Source organism: Lolium perenne, chromosome 1, assembly GCF_019359855.2.
Source record: "Lolium perenne isolate Kyuss_39 chromosome 1, Kyuss_2.0, whole genome shotgun sequence".
Classification (NCBI taxonomy): domain Eukaryota; kingdom Viridiplantae; phylum Streptophyta; class Magnoliopsida; order Poales; family Poaceae; genus Lolium; species Lolium perenne.
Genome location: NC_067244.2, coordinates 171,133,410 through 171,152,311, shown reverse-complemented (window position 1 = coordinate 171,152,311; position 18,902 = coordinate 171,133,410). Strand labels below are relative to the sequence as shown.

Sequence of the window (18,902 nt, the reverse complement as noted above, 5' to 3'; positions counted from 1 at the left end):
TCGTCCCAATTGTTACTTGACCAACATATTGGTTGCTAGTTGATTATAATATGGTAAAGGTTTTAACGGGGTGGTAACTTTCACTGACACACATGTGCGTGCAAAATCGATTAGTATTCCACTAAATGGAAATTATGACTCAATTTATAGAAATAACAAATAAGTAACACATACCTTGAACATGTCCATCCATCTGAAGTAACTAGTTCATTTATCTAAGGTACCTATACAATTGACATAGCCAGTTATCGCTTCATATATCAAATTTGTAATAGCAACAGACTAAGGGCTAGCTAACTAGTTATAGTTTTATTTCCTTGTTGGCTTATTACGAGAAAGAAAACTGCTATTGTAAACTTGTATGTTTCACTGGAAATACTGATTACAATGTACATGCGCACCCGCACTCTCCCAATGCCAACACACATAATGTCTAGGGTAGAGTTATGTGCATTTATTTTATTTGTGAAGGCAACACCTACGGCTTGATACTGACGTCGTCGCTACTCACTGAAAAAACATCATAGTAGTGATATATACATGGTAATAAACATTGGGTTTGATCCATAATTAGCTGAAACTATAACCACCCCGACTAGTCACACAATAAATCACTAGTTATTTCCTACGAACATGGTTCATATTTATCATGGAGGATTTTTACATGTCCTCCATACTATATGTACCTTTTATTTAGAGAACGAATGTGCCTAGTTATGTGAAACATGAAATTCTATTGCAATATGATTGAAAGCAAAAATAAATAAAAATTAGGGGGCACACACAAACTTCCATCATAAACACATATTATGATAATTTGTTAGTTGGTGTCTTTATATTCATTGCTAGTTCAACTTTGTAGCCCACAATGATCACACCATCTTAGCATGTTCACAAATCTTACTCTTAAAAAACATCATAGACAATGATGTTTCAGAAAACCACTCCAACTTAATTTATATCAAACGTATATACCATAGTCACGATGAATAGGGGCTCTCTAACAAGTATTTTTTCCTTCTTCCGTGAGTCTAGTATATAGTATAGTCAGCTTAAATTGTACCTTCATCTAATCAACTATTGCGATAACTCCCCACATTGACAAGTAAAGTGGACTACCCGGGCTACCCGCAAATTAAGCATCTCCCTTCTCGGTTGGGCATTAGATGCGCTCTCTCGCAGGCACTCCGTGATGCACATGCGGAGAGAGGGACGTACATATGCTAGCAATATAAGGCGGGTTCTCCATGAGCATACTTTAATAAGTTTCCGTTGATTGAATATTAACTTATGCCCTTGTTCACTGCGATGCGATGCAAATGAATTCATTGGTTCTTGGAGACAAATCATGGTCCATATTTATGTTGGAGGCTTTGTACATGTCCTCTTTATTTAAAATGACTATATGGGCAGGCTCATAAACATGCAGATGCATAATAACTAAAATGAAAATATTATGAAGAGTACAAATCTAAGGCAAACACGTATTTCCATCAGGAACACGTCTTATGGCCATCTATTCACCGATGTCCTTATTAATTCAATACTTTGCAGCCCTGAATGATGACCCACTGCCCATCACATGGTAGCAAACAATAAATCACCACGCAGAATATGCTCTCGGTTTAATAATCCAAGTGTCCCCAATATCAATGGAGAAATGTCTCATGCCGATCAACTGTTACATTGAGAGGAACACATCACTCTAATGGCTGCAAAATGATGTATATACGGAGAACGTTTTTTCAGAGCCTCCATTGCTACACCAAAACATCCATATTCGTGGCAACCAACAACTATTACACGGTAAACTCCGTCGATGATTCATTGAAACGATAAAGAAGAAATACCTTGAGCCAGCATGTCCATGGGATGGTAATTACAACTCAACATAGTCAACAATGATGACTGAAAGAAAGTCCTATTGAAAAATCTTACTACTCTTGAAATCTGCAGCCCAACCAATGACATTTAGGAACATCACTCATGCTCAATAATCTACTATGTAGAAACGACCGAGAAGGAATACCCTTGAGCCAACCTATCCATGGTATGGTAATTACTAGTATAACTCAACATAGTCAACAGTGGTGACTCAAAGAAAGTCCTATTTACAAATCTTGCTCTTGAAAACCGCAGCCCGGACAATGACATTTAGGAAAAAAAATCACTCATGCTTAATCTACGTGAGATCTATAGACTATTATTACAGTCGCTGCAAATAAAGGGATAGCTAATCAATCAGTTTCGTTTCCCTTCTCCGGCTGACCGAAGAAGATGAAAGAAGCAATCCAGTAACATGTTCCATATTTATATTTTGGAGACTTTTTTTTTTTTGAAACGAGGCAAAAGCTTTGCCTTTCATTGATATAGGAGAAAAGAGTTGGCCCGTTTATGAGGAAAACTGGCCGAAAAAATCGTTACAACACGACACCACACGCCAGCCCCGAGGCTGTGCTCCATACGGGTCGACGACCATCCAGGTCGACACCACACCTCAACGCAACAGGCGGAGGCGAAAGACCGGAGCCACCGCTCCAACTACCACGCCGACCCCAAGGCCGCGCCCCGCCTGACCGAAGACGAACCCGACTCCGTCGAACCACCAAAACACTCCACAAGTCCCTCTGTCCGGTGGACATCCAAAGCGAGGCCCCAAGAGGCAAAGCGACACGAGAGCGCCGCCCACGCCCGAACCCGCGAGGGGTCTAGGGTTTCCCCCGGAGAGCCCGAGCGGAGAACAAGAAACTCCCGCTTCGACGACGCCTTCAAGAAGTATGTGGCGCCCACGGGCGTCACCATCGTCGGTCCTGGCCGACCGCCAAGACAGAGCTTTCGCCCAACAAAGAGTTCCAAGACCTCGCGCCCGCCCAACAGGGACCGGCACAAACCACCACCTCCAACCGCTGAGCAACATTTTGGAGACTTTGAGCGCGTCCCCGATGGTATGTACGTACACACATAGGTTTCGTGAAACCAACAAACCAAACCCCAAAAAGAATACAAATCGGAAGCAAGCACGAACTTCCGTCACGGACACGTCAGCCTGTATCTCACTCGCGCACGCAACCGAACGTTATCAGAAAGAAAAAAAAATACTAGACGGGAATAAAGAATATCTGGGCCAGCCAGCCAGACGGACGGCTGCGCGCGGGGCGGAGAACGTTGACCGCGCGTGTGAACCGTCGGATGGGGCGGGATGTCGGCATCAGGCCGTCGCCATTTTGCTTACGGCCCAAGAAAAATCACACGCAACTTGGCATCCAAGTTTAGCGCGCCGCCACCCCACCGCCAGGCGGGCCCCACCCTCGCCCGGACCCGCACGTCGGTGGCAGGGCCAACGGTAAGGCGGTGGGCGCAGTATTAATGCCTCGCAAGTGGGCACGACAAAGGCGTGGACCCGCCCGCGTTAGTATTTTCCCAACACCAATAATAATTCATCCACCGCCGCACGGCTCTCCTCTCCCCCAACTTTCCTCTCGCCTTCTTCTCGCCCGCCGCCGCCCGCCGCCGTCCGGAGCCCGAGCCCTCGCTCTGACCAGCCGAGCCTCGCTCGCCGCCGGTGCTGGGAGGATCGGCGGGGTGCGCCTCCGGCCGTCGTCGCCGGGGCTGAAGTTGGCTCCGTGAGGGAGTCCTAGCGGGGGTGACCGGGGGTTAGATCGGACGAGATGAACCGCATAAATTCCTTCGCCGCCTCCTCCGCTGACGCCGCTGCTAACCCTAGGTAAGCGTCGCCACGCTGGATCGGCCGATTTGGTTGGTGCTCTCCGTGTGGATCTGCGCGACTTTCCCGGTCGTTATAATTCTTTGTTTTTGTATGCTAGAATTTACTTGCGTAAGAAAGAACTAGGGCTTTTTTTGTGCTGATTGCCTGAAGTAGTACTGGTAGATTTAGGATTTATGAAGCAGATTCCATGTACGATCGACTTGCTAAATCTTAAAATTTTCAACTTTTGATGCGCAACTACCTGTGAATTTTATGTTAAGTTCATCAGCAACATGCTTTCCGATGGGGAAATTAACTGGGCACTTTTTTTATCATGATAATTCTGTTGAATTCCACGTTGGACAGCATATATGCCTTGTTACCTTCTATGATTGCTCGACTAGCCCAACTTTACATCATTTATTTATGGTTCCCGGCTTTTTTCAAATTTTACGTATTTCGCGCGCTTTTTCGTCGACGTAGACTAACACATATTAGCTTATAGGATTCAGACAGGTATGCTGTTGATATTTTGTTGTTGTATCTTTTGATGCGATGAATTTTACGTTAGTTCATCAGCACCATGCTTGTGGGATTCCGATGGAGAAATTAAGTGGCCACTTTCTTTATCATGATAATTCTGTTGAATTCCACGTTGGACAGAATCTGCCTTGTTACCTTCTATGATTGCTTGACTAGGCCAACTTTACATCATTTATTTGTGGTTCCCCGCTTTTTTTCAAATATATTTGATTTACGTGTTTCGCGCGCTTTTTTCGTTCACGTAGACCAACACATGTTAGCTTTTAGAATTCAGACAGATATGCTGTTGATGTTTTGTTGCTGTATCTTTTTATCATCTAGACCATCATGCTAATGTATTGAAATTGTTTTTGTGGAATTTACTCTCATGATTACGTGCTCAGAGAACGTACCCTTGATTTAAGTTGTTCGAGATTTTATGTAACCGCTGGTTAATAACATAGGCTAATTTTTCCTTTTCCAGGACTACTTCTTCTTTTATGTTGCCTCTCTCTCACCCGACCTTTCCTAGTATTCTCCTCGTCGACAACGTAGTAGATTATCTTCAGAAGTTTCTGCATTAGCTTAGTGTAAATACTAGACTCGTGGGCTTTAGTTTGCTAGAAGGAATTAGTCTCTGTTTGGCGTTCTTCTCTACTGGAAACAATGGCTGCGATGAACGAAAAGGTGTTGGCTAAATGCGCAAAGAACGCAACTAGCCTCAAGAGGAAGCGGGACTGCCCCGCTGCAAACCATGCTGATGCCGGCAACACCTCTCAAGTGCATCAGCGTACTGCTGGAAACTCTGATATCAGGTTGTATGTTGGTGAAGATCGCAAGGCGAACATCGCGTGCCACTTAAACAGGCAGATTTTGCAGGGCTACCAGAACTTCATGGCTAGTTCTACCCCGAAGCGTATCCTGCTCCGCCAAGGTGGCAACTGGAAAGAATTTCCAGACAAAATTGTCAAGCTGGCCCAGGTTGATTTCAGGACAAAGAAGGCCATCACAGAACTCGCATATGAGAAGCGGCTCTACTTGCTCGACTTTGTCCACATGACATTCATAGACTCAAAGTCTGGTCTTCAGAGGCCGATAGCTTGGATTGATGATGCTGGAAGGCGCTACTTCCCAGAAGTATTTGTTGAAGATCAGGTCTTATATAGGAGGAAGGATCTTGGCAACGGGAATCACGTCTATGTTAAAGCTGAGCCTAATGGGACACATGAAATAAATGACCAGTTCGGAGCAGCGGAGAGCTCTGCTGAAAGCTCCAACTTTGAGTCAAGTACTGAAGAAGTTTCCAGTGCCAAGAGAGTTAAGGCTGTGAAGAGTATCATCCAGAAGAAAGTTTTGGAAGTTGGAGAAAATGTTGGTGAAAATGAACCGATGCCTACAGCCTTTAGTTCTCAACCACAGCAAGATAAGCTGGGTGGGCAGTCACAACATGGAGTTGTGCAGACACTGTTGATGCAGGGAATGGGCAATGTTATTGGTTCAAAGGACATTGTCGGTATCTACAGAACGCCTCTGGTGAATAATTGTAGAGAAGGACGTTTTGGTCTCTTCCAAAAACAGGTAAAGGCCACTACACGTCAGCATGGTAATGCAAATGTGCGTTATGCCTGGCTTCCTTGCTCGAAAGAAGTTGTGGATGAAATGATGCTGACTGGCACCTTGCAAGTTAAGAAGCCCACTAAGTGTCCACCCTATGGAACTGGCATAGTCCTTGCACCAGCTAATTGCTCCATTAACTGGTATTTGCTCTTGTCTCAGATTATCTCTTTGCCAAAAACTTACTATGAACACTATGGATATCTAACCCCTCTTCAGAAATTTTTGAAGTAGTATATTCACATCTGTCTTATTCTTCCCATTCCTGTTTTGTTATTTGTAGATAAATAGTTTCTGCAATTGTTTACATGTTTTATATGTCAACTTACGCTGTATAATAATTTATTTATTTCCATTCTTTAACATGTTTCGTCCTTTCCCTAACCACTGGAAACATTCAATATTTTGTATTACTTTCTGCAGTGTGAATTACTCTGATGTTGATGAAAATGGCATTGTCCATATGATGTTGTGCCGTGTTGTTATGGGGAACGTAGAAATAGTTCGCCATGGATCTAAGCAGCACCAGCCTAGTAGCGAGTATTTTGATAGCGGTGTAGATGACCTAAAAAACCCGCAGCATTACATTGTATGGGATATGAATCTGAATAGTCATGTCTATTCTGAATTTGTAGTCACCATCAAATTGCCTTCTAAATCCAAAGGTAATTTATCGCAACTGCTGCGTCATTTTTAGATTTTTATTTAGCTTTGTACAGTTCATGATATGTCAATCTCAATTATCATGTGATGGTGATCAAGCTCTCTCATCATGTGTCAGATTCCCTCTTCACACAAGAAGATTGTCAAGATTCGTCTGATGTTTCAATGGTGTTGAGTCCCAGTTCGCCGGACAGTGTATCACAGGTGAGATTTTCTACATTGGGAGTTGATAATATGTACTGTCAGACTAGAGTCAACTTCTGTTCTCATACAGACAAGTTCCTCTGTTGGAGCAGCAGGAGCATGCAGTAATTCAGATTGAGTGTCTGGCTCAACAGTGTTGACTTGTGCTTCCATTATGAGATTATAACTCAAGCTGATTGTAGTCTTTATGTTTGATAGAAATCTCCAAATATGATAAGTTTCCTGTTATGACCATGTTATGCCACTTACGTTGGGCAAGTTGTGACACCTGTTGACAACATTCTTCTATGTACAACCAGGACATGAACCTTGAGGCATCTCCAGCATTGGGTGGTCAATGTGCCCCCATGTTAGGAGGTTCAATGGCAAAAGCTCCAAGTACACCTTGGATGCCTTTCTCCATGTTATTTGCAGCTATTTCAACCAAAGTTCCTCGCGAGAATATGGACATGATCAATAACTGCTATGAAGAATTCAAGGTCTGCTGTTCTGTTCCTGACGTTCTCAGTTGGGAGCTTACCTTCTGCTTCTGTTGACAGCTGAGTTTACTTATATTTGTCTGTGTGTGTATTTATACCAGACCAAGAAAATAAGCCGAGTCGATCTAGTGAAGAGGCTAAGGCATATAGTAGGTGACAGAATGCTGGTATCCACAATAATTCGGCTCCAAGATAAGGTTTGAACCATTTTATTATTATTTTGAGGCACTCTTAGCTTCTCATTATGAAGTAGACTACCATGTCTCATCAGTCGGTAACACACAGCTTAGTGCTCTTAGGGCATTGAATAGCAACATGTAATTCACCTTGTGTTTATGTATCAACAGTTACCTCCGGTGGTCAGGCGTGAAGCACCCAATGTACCAGCCAAGCTTGTGGCTGAGCCACGAGATCAGTGATCATTGGTGAAAGAGATAAGGAACTGGTCGACTTTGACGATTACCCAGAACCAGGAGGCCATGAAACAAATGATAGTCTTCTGAGTTGGTTGTGTCTGTCTATGCATATGCTGCTCTGTTTTTCTGTTTTAGTTGCAACAAGGAAACTGTTCGAGTATACTTGTGAACGTAAGGTTGTTAAATAGGAAAAGGCTCCTTGTTTACCGTTCTGTTTGGTTTTATCCAGACAACATTGAGTTTAGTTAATAATTGGCATTTTTGTTAACTTATACAGCTGCGAGATTGATATCTTGCGCTGCGCTTATATTTCTTCATGCGTGTACGCCTCATCTGCAGATGCAGTTTGAGCTCAGAAATTATCTGGTGGTTTATGAGGTCTCTTGATGCAATTTAAGGCATAATAGTAGAGGAGACAGAAAAGGGAAGGTTGAATGCTTTGTATAATTGTCACAGGCTTTCTTTACATCGTTGGACAATAGAAGGCCACACAATGAATGAAGCCTCTAAAGAGAAAAACAGTGACAGAAGAAGCCTCGAACTGAAGGAAGAAGCTAGTTCAGATGGCGGGTGGGGCATCAGATTCAGGATCCCAGCCGGGTGGCCCGATGTTTGGCCAGTCCCCTCGACAACCTAGCCTCACGTAAAGGCTCTTCTTCCCTGCCATTACCACAAGTCCACAACTGTTTGTTAGTGACAAGATGGAAAAGTTGTCTCTACTTTCTCACCAAATTTTGCTAATATTTCACACCTATAGCGGTTTGATGTTATGATGTATACCTGCTAGCTTCTTGTCTGCTAAGGTTAGTTGCTTCAGGGCAACGAGGCAGCCCTGCGCAACAGCTCGCGTGTACTCAGGGTCCCATCCACCCAGCTTCACCACCACATCTGCTTTTGCATAAGCAACGGTCCCACTGCTAACACTTCTGCGGGCTTCCTCTTTGGCAGAGGCTTCATCTACATGAACCAGCACAGCACATCAGGTGTAGCAAGAATCAGAATCTGAAGACCAATGCAGCAGCACACACAAAGGACAAGGCTTCCTCACCACCGGCATCGGACACCGACAGCCACACCGTAAACCCAGAATGAAGGTACTGCCATCTGTCGAATCTGCTTGCTGCTCCTTGCTTGCCACCTAGCGTCGCTACCACGGTACGGACATGGCTGCAAGAGATGTATTTCTTGAGATCAAATGACAAGTGATCAACTGTAATCAACGAAAGCAAGAGGAGAAGCCCGGGAGGAAAAACAACGTGCTAAGGCTTTCTAGGACGACACATTCCGCTTCGGCTACATTATCCACTCCTTCTGTAGCCACCCCTGCAGGTAACTACATGTAGTTAATTTGCTGCAGTGGCATATGGTCTTAAACTCTGCATGCCTACATATTAAATCACCAAAATGACGTACAAGTATCGATAGACTTTTGAGTGGCACTCTCTAGCAGCTCACTTGTGCAAACTGGAAGATACCTGCAAAACATGCAGCACAAACACATGTAAGAAGCCTTATCTGCTATGAAGTAACAATTGTTATCGTGTTTATGGTAGCAAATTCCAAAGTTGGACATAACTATTAACTGGTTTAAAAAGGTGTAGGAGATCTTTAAAAAAAAAGGTGCAGCAGAAACAAGAATGCAATTGGCACCCCGCATTATAAGACAGTGATGCACGCACCCAATGCCCTCAGCAATCTCTTTAGCAACCAACTCGTTAATATCCGTGGCATCGCCAACTATATGAATACTGATCCCTGTCAATAGCTGCGTGATCCCAGAAGTAAGGGATTTCCAAGACTCATCAATGTCAGGCCATTTCAACTCCTGTTCGACTTTCTTTAGATTCACCACCAACTGTTCCTCGTCAATGAACCTGTAAGAATGAAAGAAGTGAACAGATAAATCCTGACGGGCAATAAGCCCGCTGCTGAATTACTGATACGTACCATATTGTCTCAGAAGACTTAACCCTGTCGAACAGAGTGGTAACATTCATCAAAGTCCTCAGTGTTCCGTCAGACTTGGCTCTGATCAGTATGGACATGTCATCGACATCCACAAAAACATCTCTTGAACTCTCGATGCCAAGCTTTCCGATGTCCAGTCTCAGCTCCACGTCCCCGTTTCCGTCGGTGAACTATACAAATAATGTAAGCTGAATACTCCAACAATACATCAAGATACATATTGTCGAACACCATATTGCAAGGATGCGGAGGATTCAGAGTAGAAAGTTTTCAGAACTTATTACTAACAAAACCTCAATAGCCACCTCTTATACAGCTCACAGGAGCTCGTAGAGACCTAGATTCATACGGTTCATGGTATTCAATTGTACTATACGAAGTAAAGAGATCTCATAGCATGTCATCTCCCAAATAAGCACCATGCTCTACAATTATTTTGCAACGGATGTGTGTATTTGTTCCAGGACTAACATATGAGCACAAACAGCGCTGCTGGCCGTGGAATTGTTGCACAGAACCAACTGATATGATGCTTTAGAGGAGTTAGGGGGGAACGACCATTGTAAGATGTGATATTATAAGGTAACCTTTCATAGTTAACACCAAGTAATCTGCAATAAATATAAGTTGCATCTTCTAGTCACAGTTCATTTCAGTGCATATATGTGTTTGATGCTGTATGCAGGATTCAATGCACAATGAGGGAAACAGGGAGTTGTGTGGAAAATAATTTTGTGACCTAGTCCACAAATTCACCCTGGTGGACCAACTCCAGCAATTGACACGTGGACAGGAGGGAGAAAATGTACAGGATTTGGTCGCCTATTTTTAGATATAAACTACCACACATGACATGTGTCAATCGCTGGGGTTAGTCCACGGAGGTGAATTTGTGGACCAGGTCCCATAAAATTATTTTCCGAGCTATGTGACTCATGTGGTTCATTAGGAATAGGATGAAGGGAAGACATCTCATAGCAAGCCATCTCCCGAGTAATCTACAATGCTTTTTCTAAATGGTAGTACAATATTTACTTGACCCAAGACTAGTACATGAGCACAAACAGGGGGCTGGCAAAGAAATCCATTGCAAAATGTGGTCCAAGGTGACCATTTCCATACTCCATAGTCCACTCCGAATGATCCGTAATGTATATGTTGAATCATGTTTATGGTCACACCATAGCAATGCGTTTGATGCGGTATGCAAGATTGTATGTACGATGAGGGAAACAGGCGCTGCGTGACGCTATTGCAGATACTAGGAATCTCTGAAGTCTGAACATTCCTCCTTGTGGCCTTGTTCTTCTCCTAGAACTGGGCAGGTTGTGAAATCGTTGACAACAGGTGCGCATACTGAACTACTGAAACCAAGTTTGCTAGCACTGATGTTGGTAATGGGAGTGCGTGACACAAATAAAATGGCAATTGGGGACACCGAGATGACAGAATTGGGGAAGGCGAGTGCGAGCTCGTTGAAGAGTGCCGTGTGCGTATCGAGCGCATAAGCAGATAAGGGTAGCAACTAGCAAGCATACGAGAACGGATGAGGTAAGCAGAATGAAGCAGTGGATAATCAAGAAGAGAGCAGTTGCTTGCCTCGTAGTCGTACGCTGTGGCCGGTGATGCAGACGCGGATGTTCTGGGGCGGATGCGGAGCCGTCTCGCCGGCGTGGAGGCGGCAAGGAGAGAGCGCCGCCAAGCTGGCCGTGGAAGAGGAAGGCGAGCAGCACGGGAGTAGGATGTGGCGTGCCAGCTGGGGTTTGAAGGGAAGGGGGAGGAGCAGCAGGTGGTGGCTGCGGCAATGGACATGGCCGCCATTATTCTAGGATGGAGGTCCCGGACTGTATGTGCTTGTGTGTGTCTGTGAGGCGGGGACTGCCTTAGCTTCTCCCTCCCGTCAGAGTTAGGGAAGACGGTCTTTTTTTAACAAGGCAAAAGATTTACTCGTATCATTTTTATTAATTAAGAACATTTTTTTAGGTAGTATTACAATCTCAACCTTGGCAAAAGCCAAGGCAAACAACACATAAAGGCGTTATATTACAAAATTATTTAGGCTTCACAAAGCCTCTTCTTTGATATTCGTGAGAACCATGTTTGTTAGAAAAGACAATCGTTATTCCATAAGCAGAAGCGCTTCATTGTGTAAACAAAAGAAAAAATCTAAGGGTCAGGTTTTAGAACACAGTAATAGAAAAACTGTAGAAATAGAATGTCAACAAGAGAACTGTAACATGAGGTATGCATTCTAAAAATTTGAATCCTACAAATCAAACAGTGTAGATAGAAAAAAGTTCTAAGAACGTAAATCTACAACATTCCTTTGGAAAAATTCCTAAGAACCGAAATCCCTTCGTTCAGGCAGGAGTCCATTTTTGTAACGCATAAATTTCACAATAAATGGTTCAATTCAATAATTCCTCGAGTGTTCAGGAGAATTTTCAAAGTGCTTCACTGTGTAAACAAAAGGAAAATTCTAAAAGGTAAACACTTCAGTGTTCAGGCGGGTGTCCTTTTTGTAACCCATGTCACGAGAAACGGTTCAATTCCACAATTCCTGGAGTGTTCAGGAGAATTTCCAAACATCTTAAGACACTTCCATTCCAACATCCTAAAAGAATGATTTGCTCAATTGATTGAATATTTCAGAAGCAGGTAAGCCAAGGATACTTGAATCGACAAGCGTATGAAAGAATACAGTTAGCAGCAGCTAATGCCGCTCTTGTTGATGATAAAAACAAGAAGATACAGAGAGATTTACAGCTGCTAAACAAAAGAAAAAAGGACTTGCAGAATGGAAGGTAGCGAGGCCCAATTCCGTCACAGGCAATGCAGGCATCAAAGAGCAGCAAGCGGTGACTCAGAGCCTCTAAACAAATCATGATTTCTAACCGTGCCTAGCGAGGCCTCAAATTGGAGGCCATGCTGCACAAAGAATGGATTAACCAAAGCAATCAGCCCTATCCTCCTCTCCTCACCCTTCCTAAACTCAGTCAGTCAGCATCTGTGCTAACCATAATGCAAGCGCTTCGTGTAGTTAACAATGCACCTAGACAAAGAATTCTATCTGTTGAGGTTAGCACCTGTGTGTAGCCGCACCCTAATACGTGCGCCAATACCCAGGTGGCTTGTCATCGCTTGCAAATCTCTGACCTGAGCTGCTCTGCTGCTCAACCAGTCTGTTAGCGCTAGGAGTGAACCGGATTTTCACTCGCTTTGGCCGGACCTCTGAAGCTGCATCTCTAGTTGCTTCCGCAAACTCTTGCTGGGAACAACTGCTGGTAGATGGATACACCTTCGGCTTCACTTCGTAGCTGGCATCTTCGTGTTTAGTTTCCAGGTGGCGCCGCTTCATCCTCCAGGAGATGGGAACCATGTCCTCTCTTTCTTCATCAGAAGTGGAGGCGGAATTTGACTTCATACGGCTCGTATGGATCGCAGGAACTGAAAAATGCTCAGAGTCTGCGGGATGCTTATTGTCCTGTTGCGTTTCATGGCACACCTTCTTCAGCCGCCTCAGAACCTGATTAAAGTATTTTTTATCAGAAACTAAGTATACACAGTAACCATCCTACGCAACCATAGTTCTTTCTAGGTCCTCATTCAATTACTAATTTCGTTATTCAGATATCCTGCATGGTGTGAGTAACTCAGAAATCTTTGTGTTCACTAACCTACAATGTGATTCCATCATATATCTAAGCCCTCGACATTCCTAAGCCTAAGTATTTATGTGAATATGTCACCACAGCGAGCAGGCAAGGCAGCGATAAAAAAAAAACTCTGGCTATAGGATCCAATGACCGAGTAAAAAAAAATCCGTCTTCATCTCTCCTAAAATCGGTTCTCGTAACTAAAGGCTGAAACCACAACGTACCTTCTGTTCAGAGGAGTCCGTTGTCGTTGTGTCAAGAGCAGATCTTCCTAATATGCTGGATCTGCGCTTGACTCGGAAGATCTCAGAATCAGAATCAGAATTGCCACTATAATCCATGGGTGAAGCATTGCAGGAACTAATTTCATTACAAGCGTCAGCCATGAAGGATGAATTGTCACCCAGAGTGTCATTTCGTTTGACTGGTGATGTGTTTATGGCCTGGTTTGCAGTTGAGTAATCTTGGTTGGTTTGAGATGCATAGACCTGAAAAACAACATTACCATTAACTCAAACAAAAAAAAAAATCAATAGTTGGAAAGAAGGTTCAATTTGAGCTTGGTAAACTGACCTTTGATTCTGCAGGTAGAGGCTCGTTATGATGTGCAAAAGATGTCAACGATGATGTTGCAGGAGAAATCTTTCCAGCGTCGGCATCATTTGCTTCTAAAATTGCATCATCTATAGAGTTTGCCTCACTGTTGCTTATTGCCCGGGTAGTCCTAAATGATGGACTAGCCTGCTTAAAAGAGCCATTAGCACTTTTTTCCTTATCCAAGCGAATATCCTGCTCAAATTTTCTAGATAGAGCCTCTAGTTCCAGTACATCCTCTCTGACATAGACAGTCCGGTTAGATTTACAAGGGCAGCTCCGCAGCTCTTGTTCTGCACTCCAAAAAGATAAACTATCAGGTAAATTGTAAACTTCAGGGAGAGTCTACAAAAGCAGAAATGAGGCACTTCTTACCGTGATGAAGGCAGATAGGATCAAAGGTGCATCCACACGCCACATGTGTAATGTAGCAATCACGCCGGCACATGCTACAAGACAGATTCGAATAAATTTTTGGCTTGTAGCATATCTGAGAGCCCATTTTAGCAAGTAAGCCACGTGTACGTCGCTGCAGTCGCATCAACCGCACAAAGCAAGACTTCACACAGTATTGAGTGTATGGGTGCTCAGAATTAAGTGTTGTTGGATCACTGTTTGATAGTTTGTCGGACAGAAGCACGGCAGAACGGCAAAGTAGCTCCTCATGTGCAAGAAAAGGTGTCCTGTTCAGAAGTGCATAGCGTTTGCTAGCCAGAGAGCCCATAGGAAACCAGTCGCCAATAGCAAAGTTGACAGCCTCTCCACAGTTGAAGCCTAGGTAGTTCAAATATTGCTTAGAATATATAACACATAAAGGTGGCAATCAGCAAACACGAGATATAAGAAACTACACATACCGTGGCTGAAACCCGCATGGTAGGAACGAGGGAATGTAATAACAAACTCTCCAGGTTTTTGCACGGCTTTATAAACAGGAACATTGTGGTCTAATAGGATATTGGGAGGGAACATTGTTGTCTTCCCTAGCAGAACATCAAATGCTGCATCTTCTCCATCACCAGTCAAAATATCCTTGTTGTAAACATACTGGCTAGCCACTCTTTCAAACTCAGGAGCAGCATCGCCTGGTATCCCATACCATGTTTTAAATGCCCCGCAATGATGGTAATTAATGCTGGTTATATTTGGATAACAATGTCAGAAACTTCTCCAGAAGGTAAGCAATGAAGAGTAACCATGATTTTATAAGAATGAGAAACTGTACCTGTACAAATAGTGATCTTCGACATGCCATGCAAACATGCTAAAGAGCATCCCGATATAGAGCATCGGATCTGTTACTCCCTGTTTTGGATCAGAGTAATTATAGTCATGAAAAAAATCCATAGTAAAGAATGTAAAACATAAATTGGTAAGGATCATATTACATACCGGAATTGGTGTCTGCAGAAGTCTAAGCACAGAACTGGAGAGCCGTGAAAAATTCTGTAGCCAGACAGAAAAAGATTAATAAGAATGTCTAGTACCAAACACCACACGCAGGGACGAAGGAAGAAAGATATCCTTTTTACCTTGAGGTTCCAGTTGCTTTTCCCAAGCTGATCGTGAGAAGAAGAAGAGAAGGCACTCCCATCAACATCGCAGGCATATTCAACAGAATCCATCTTCCCAGAAGAGATTTCGCGCCAGAACTCCTCCTCCACGTACTTGGCTGGGAGACAGCCAACACTGGAATATTTCTTAGAGAACACCTTATTGGCCATTCTTTCATAGTCTCGGAAAGTGTACTTTCTGCGAAGTCGCGACAAAGATGATGAGACTCGGAAGGCAAACTAAACCGGTAGCGAGAAATAGATAAGACAGCGGCGCACCTTCCACTCATAAAGAAAGTGACCGTATCGTCTTCAGCCCATTCAGCAAGACGAAGCGGCTGAACCCTAGTAACGAACTTAAAGCCAGGCTGCTCCTTCATCAGCACGACACCAGCAGGCACAGAAGCGGTTACAGGAGCTACGATTTTGCAAATGCCTGAAGTAGAAAGATGCAATAACAATGGTTATTACTCACCAATTCAGTAACACACTGTCAAGAACAAGAGTTCGAGTCTAAGAAAAGGGAGCTGTACCGTATTTCGCAGCCACGGGGGATATTTTCTGTATGTAAGCAATGGGATCCTCGAACTCCTCCTTGGTGGGACAGTACACAGGGCATTCCGGTATCTGGTCGATCCATTCAAGGTTAGACATGTCGAACTTGTCGACCTTGCGCTTGGCGAAAGGATCCTTGTCCTGGGCGCTGCTAGTGCTTAGTGAACCCGCAGCACCATTGTTGGCATGCAATCTCACGCCACAGTTTGCGGGAGCCCGCAGCGCATCCCCGCCGCTCCTCGCAGCCACGGCAGGGCTGTCGTCGGCCTCGTTCTGCGCGCTCAAACGCATCCTCTCGAGCCTCCTCTTCTTCAGCGTCTCGAGCCCGTTCCTGACCTCTGCGGGGAGACAGTTCCTGCCCTCTACCTGCGAGGATGGTAGAGACACATCAGGGAGTGAACAAGCACGTGCAGCATTGCAATCTAGTTTGGCAAGCCGGCCAGCGCTGACCAGCAAAGACGGCACTGGTCAAGTCAATGAGCATGAACAGTTTGGCTGCCACGAATCGGTCACAGGTGGAAACGAAAGAGAGTGAACGAACAAGCACGTGAAACATTGCAATCTCATTTAGCAAAGCCGGCATTGACCAGCAAAGACAGCGGGGTCAATTAGCAGCGCCCCATTGGTCTGGCTGGCAGGAATCGGTCGTAGGTGGAGACGAAAGAGAGGCCACTGGAAACTGAGTCAGGAAAGCAATCGTCGTGGAACCGAACACGGCACCGCGATACCCTTCCTCCTCATCCCCGCGACGACCATCCATCGCAATCAGTCTTGCGCGAGGAATTTACCCAGGGCCATTCGAAATTCGAGGAATCAAAAAACTACTTGTGCGTCCCCGAGGTATTCACAGCAATGGTAGCCAACTAATAATGATTGTGATTCCATGGAATTCAATTGGTAACACACGGCGAGCTGATAGAGGCTCGGACGACGGAAGAATACGCTTACTGTAGAAAACTCGTCGGGAGGAAAGGAGGACGAAAAAGGTGGTTTCCATACTCGGTCAAAGCGGGTAATTACGCACATGCGCCCACTGGAGCGGCACTAGAAATTAGCGGGAAAGGGGAGGAAGATGCCACCGCCCGGCCGGTTGCCGAACGAACCCCACACGGCAAGGATAGGTGCGATTAAGTTGGGCTTGTACCGGCGAAATTAGCAAAGAGCATCGTGATTAACCCAAAGGGGAAGGGGAAGGAAAAGTGGAGGGAAGGAAATAAATACTGGCGGTACGATTCCTAGCGGGAGCGGCAGGCAGGGTGACGTCGTAGTGAATCTACCCAATCCAATCAATCCCACGGGGCCTTGGGCGGGGGCGAGGCGGAGTTGGGTACAGCTGCGGTGGCGATGATGGTAACTAGGGAGAAATCCAAAAGGAAGAGGCCTGCAAAACATGTTCCGCATGGGTTTCCAACATTGACGGCCTCGGAATTCACGGAGACGGAACGCGGAGAACGCGTACAAGGTATAATTTGACGGGGAGCGCTGATCGACGGGCGCTAAATTCCGAGTAATTCTACCAAATTGGCGCGATTCGTGGCGGCATCTACGAATCGCTCCGCGGGCTTGGGGAGGGAGGAAATTTTACCGGGAGGACGACGCAATAATTCCAGAGAAAAACTCTAGCTAGGAATCAAACAGTAACCGGCCAGGAACAGGCGCTGATGATTAAGGCGGCGAGGGAGGGCAGAGAGAAAAAAATGGCGCGAACGGGGGAGGCGGAAGGAGCGGCGGAAACCGCGGGGCAGATCTCGGGAACTCACCATGTCTCCGGCGGGCCGCGGCTGGGCGCGGCTAGCGAATTCCGCGGCGGCTGGGGCCCCGCATTCCCGTCCGGGCGCGGCGGCGGGGGTGGGGATCCCGGCGGAACCGAAGCCCTGAGCCGTCCTCTCGGCTTGCTCCTCGTCCTGCTCTGGGCTGTTATTTTCCCGCGCGGTGGTGCGCGGGGGTGAGGGAGGTGGAGGAGGTGAGGAGGGCCGGCAATGGGGACCCCACCGCGGGGGCGGGGCTGCCGGCGGTGGGGGGCGGTCGCCGGAACGGGACGGAACGGAACGGGCGAGGATGGAGGCGGAGGGGAGAGGAGGGTGGGAGGTGGGTGATATGGCGAAACCGCAGCGCACCGCGGGGAGCGACCCACTTGTACCCGTCGCCCACGCTTTTCTCTTCTCTCCCCCTTTAATTTCTCGCTTTCCTTTTTTTTTTTCCCTTCTTTACTTCTCTCTGGTTGGTTCGGTTGGAGATGGAGACGGAGACGAGGTCATCGATCCGTTGGTTGGTTCGCCTGACGCTAACGGTGACGGAACCGCGTCCGCCACGTTCTCGCCCTGCCTTTCTCTTTCGCTCTGTCATGGCGAGGGTAGTAGGGTAGTTGCTCACCTGCATGTGACATTTACAATCCTACCACCTGGGACAGTTGGCCCAAAAGGCGCTGCCCGAGTAAATTTCACGCCCTTCTTTTCTCGACAAGTGGCGGTACCTCAGTCCACCGTCTCCTACTGTCGCGGTACCACCAGACCGCTGCCTCGTGCCATTGGTGCCCAATCTTTTGCAGGTTTTATTTTACCACCTGTATTATCGTATTATCGATGGAGGCGCTGCTGGAATTTGGGTCATTTGGCATTTGGCCCATGGACCATTATCAAATTCTGAAACTCACATGGCCCATTTTAAAAATCAGTGGCAGCACTAGTGGGGTCTAAAGTTTAGTCCCACATTGCTAGTTCGGAGAAAGTTGGAGTGGTATATAAGGTGGGCTGTTCTAGTCCTAGTAAGTGAGTGAGAAGAGAGAGAGAGCCCTCGCGCACTCTTCCTCCTCCGCCGCCACGCCACGTCCCGACGCGGGTTGCGGGAAATTGTGTAATCAATTTTGAGTCATTAACGGACGCGTTACTCAGCTGTTTTGCCTTCTGGTTTTTCTGGATCGTGGTTGTGCCGACTCGGACGTGGGTTGCGCCCCACGACCTTCCCGAACCGCA

The 18,902-nt window shown here is 45.7% G+C and overlaps 3 protein-coding genes across 3 annotated transcripts; 1 reads left to right on the top strand and 2 right to left on the bottom strand.

The window, feature by feature from the left end:
- Window positions 1-3,419: 3,419 nt before the first annotated feature.
- LOC127312619 (probable inactive poly [ADP-ribose] polymerase SRO1) lies at window positions 3,420-7,872 on the top strand. The gene is made up of 7 exons (XM_051343153.2): window positions 3,420-3,724; window positions 4,713-5,985; window positions 6,266-6,507; window positions 6,624-6,709; window positions 7,009-7,188; window positions 7,290-7,385; window positions 7,536-7,872. Exons 2-7 carry the CDS (start codon window positions 4,895-4,897, stop codon window positions 7,605-7,607), a joined length of 1,767 nt encoding a protein of 588 aa, XP_051199113.1. The 5' UTR covers window positions 3,420-3,724; window positions 4,713-4,894; the 3' UTR covers window positions 7,608-7,872.
- Window positions 7,873-8,022: 150 nt separating this feature from the next.
- LOC127312627 (probable inactive shikimate kinase like 2, chloroplastic) lies at window positions 8,023-11,468 on the bottom strand. Its single transcript, XM_051343159.1, has 8 exons — window positions 11,172-11,468; window positions 9,552-9,742; window positions 9,284-9,478; window positions 9,018-9,079; window positions 8,861-8,927; window positions 8,653-8,771; window positions 8,385-8,561; window positions 8,023-8,264 (listed from the first exon to the last, which is right to left on the bottom strand). The coding sequence occupies exons 1-8, from the start codon at window positions 11,391-11,393 to the stop codon at window positions 8,164-8,166; spliced, it is 1,134 nt and encodes a 377-aa protein (XP_051199119.1). The 5' UTR covers window positions 11,394-11,468; the 3' UTR covers window positions 8,023-8,163.
- A 719-nt stretch (window positions 11,469-12,187) lies between these two features.
- LOC127312615 (lysine-specific demethylase JMJ706) lies at window positions 12,188-18,123 on the bottom strand. The gene is made up of 11 exons (XM_051343139.1): window positions 17,691-18,123; window positions 15,909-16,296; window positions 15,655-15,811; window positions 15,355-15,574; window positions 15,215-15,268; window positions 15,048-15,127; window positions 14,680-14,957; window positions 14,198-14,596; window positions 13,802-14,115; window positions 13,453-13,716; window positions 12,188-13,098 (listed from the first exon to the last, which is right to left on the bottom strand). The coding sequence occupies exons 1-11, from the start codon at window positions 17,691-17,693 to the stop codon at window positions 12,676-12,678; spliced, it is 2,580 nt and encodes an 859-aa protein (XP_051199099.1). The 5' UTR covers window positions 17,694-18,123; the 3' UTR covers window positions 12,188-12,675.
- Between the last annotated feature and the right edge of the window lie 779 nt (window positions 18,124-18,902).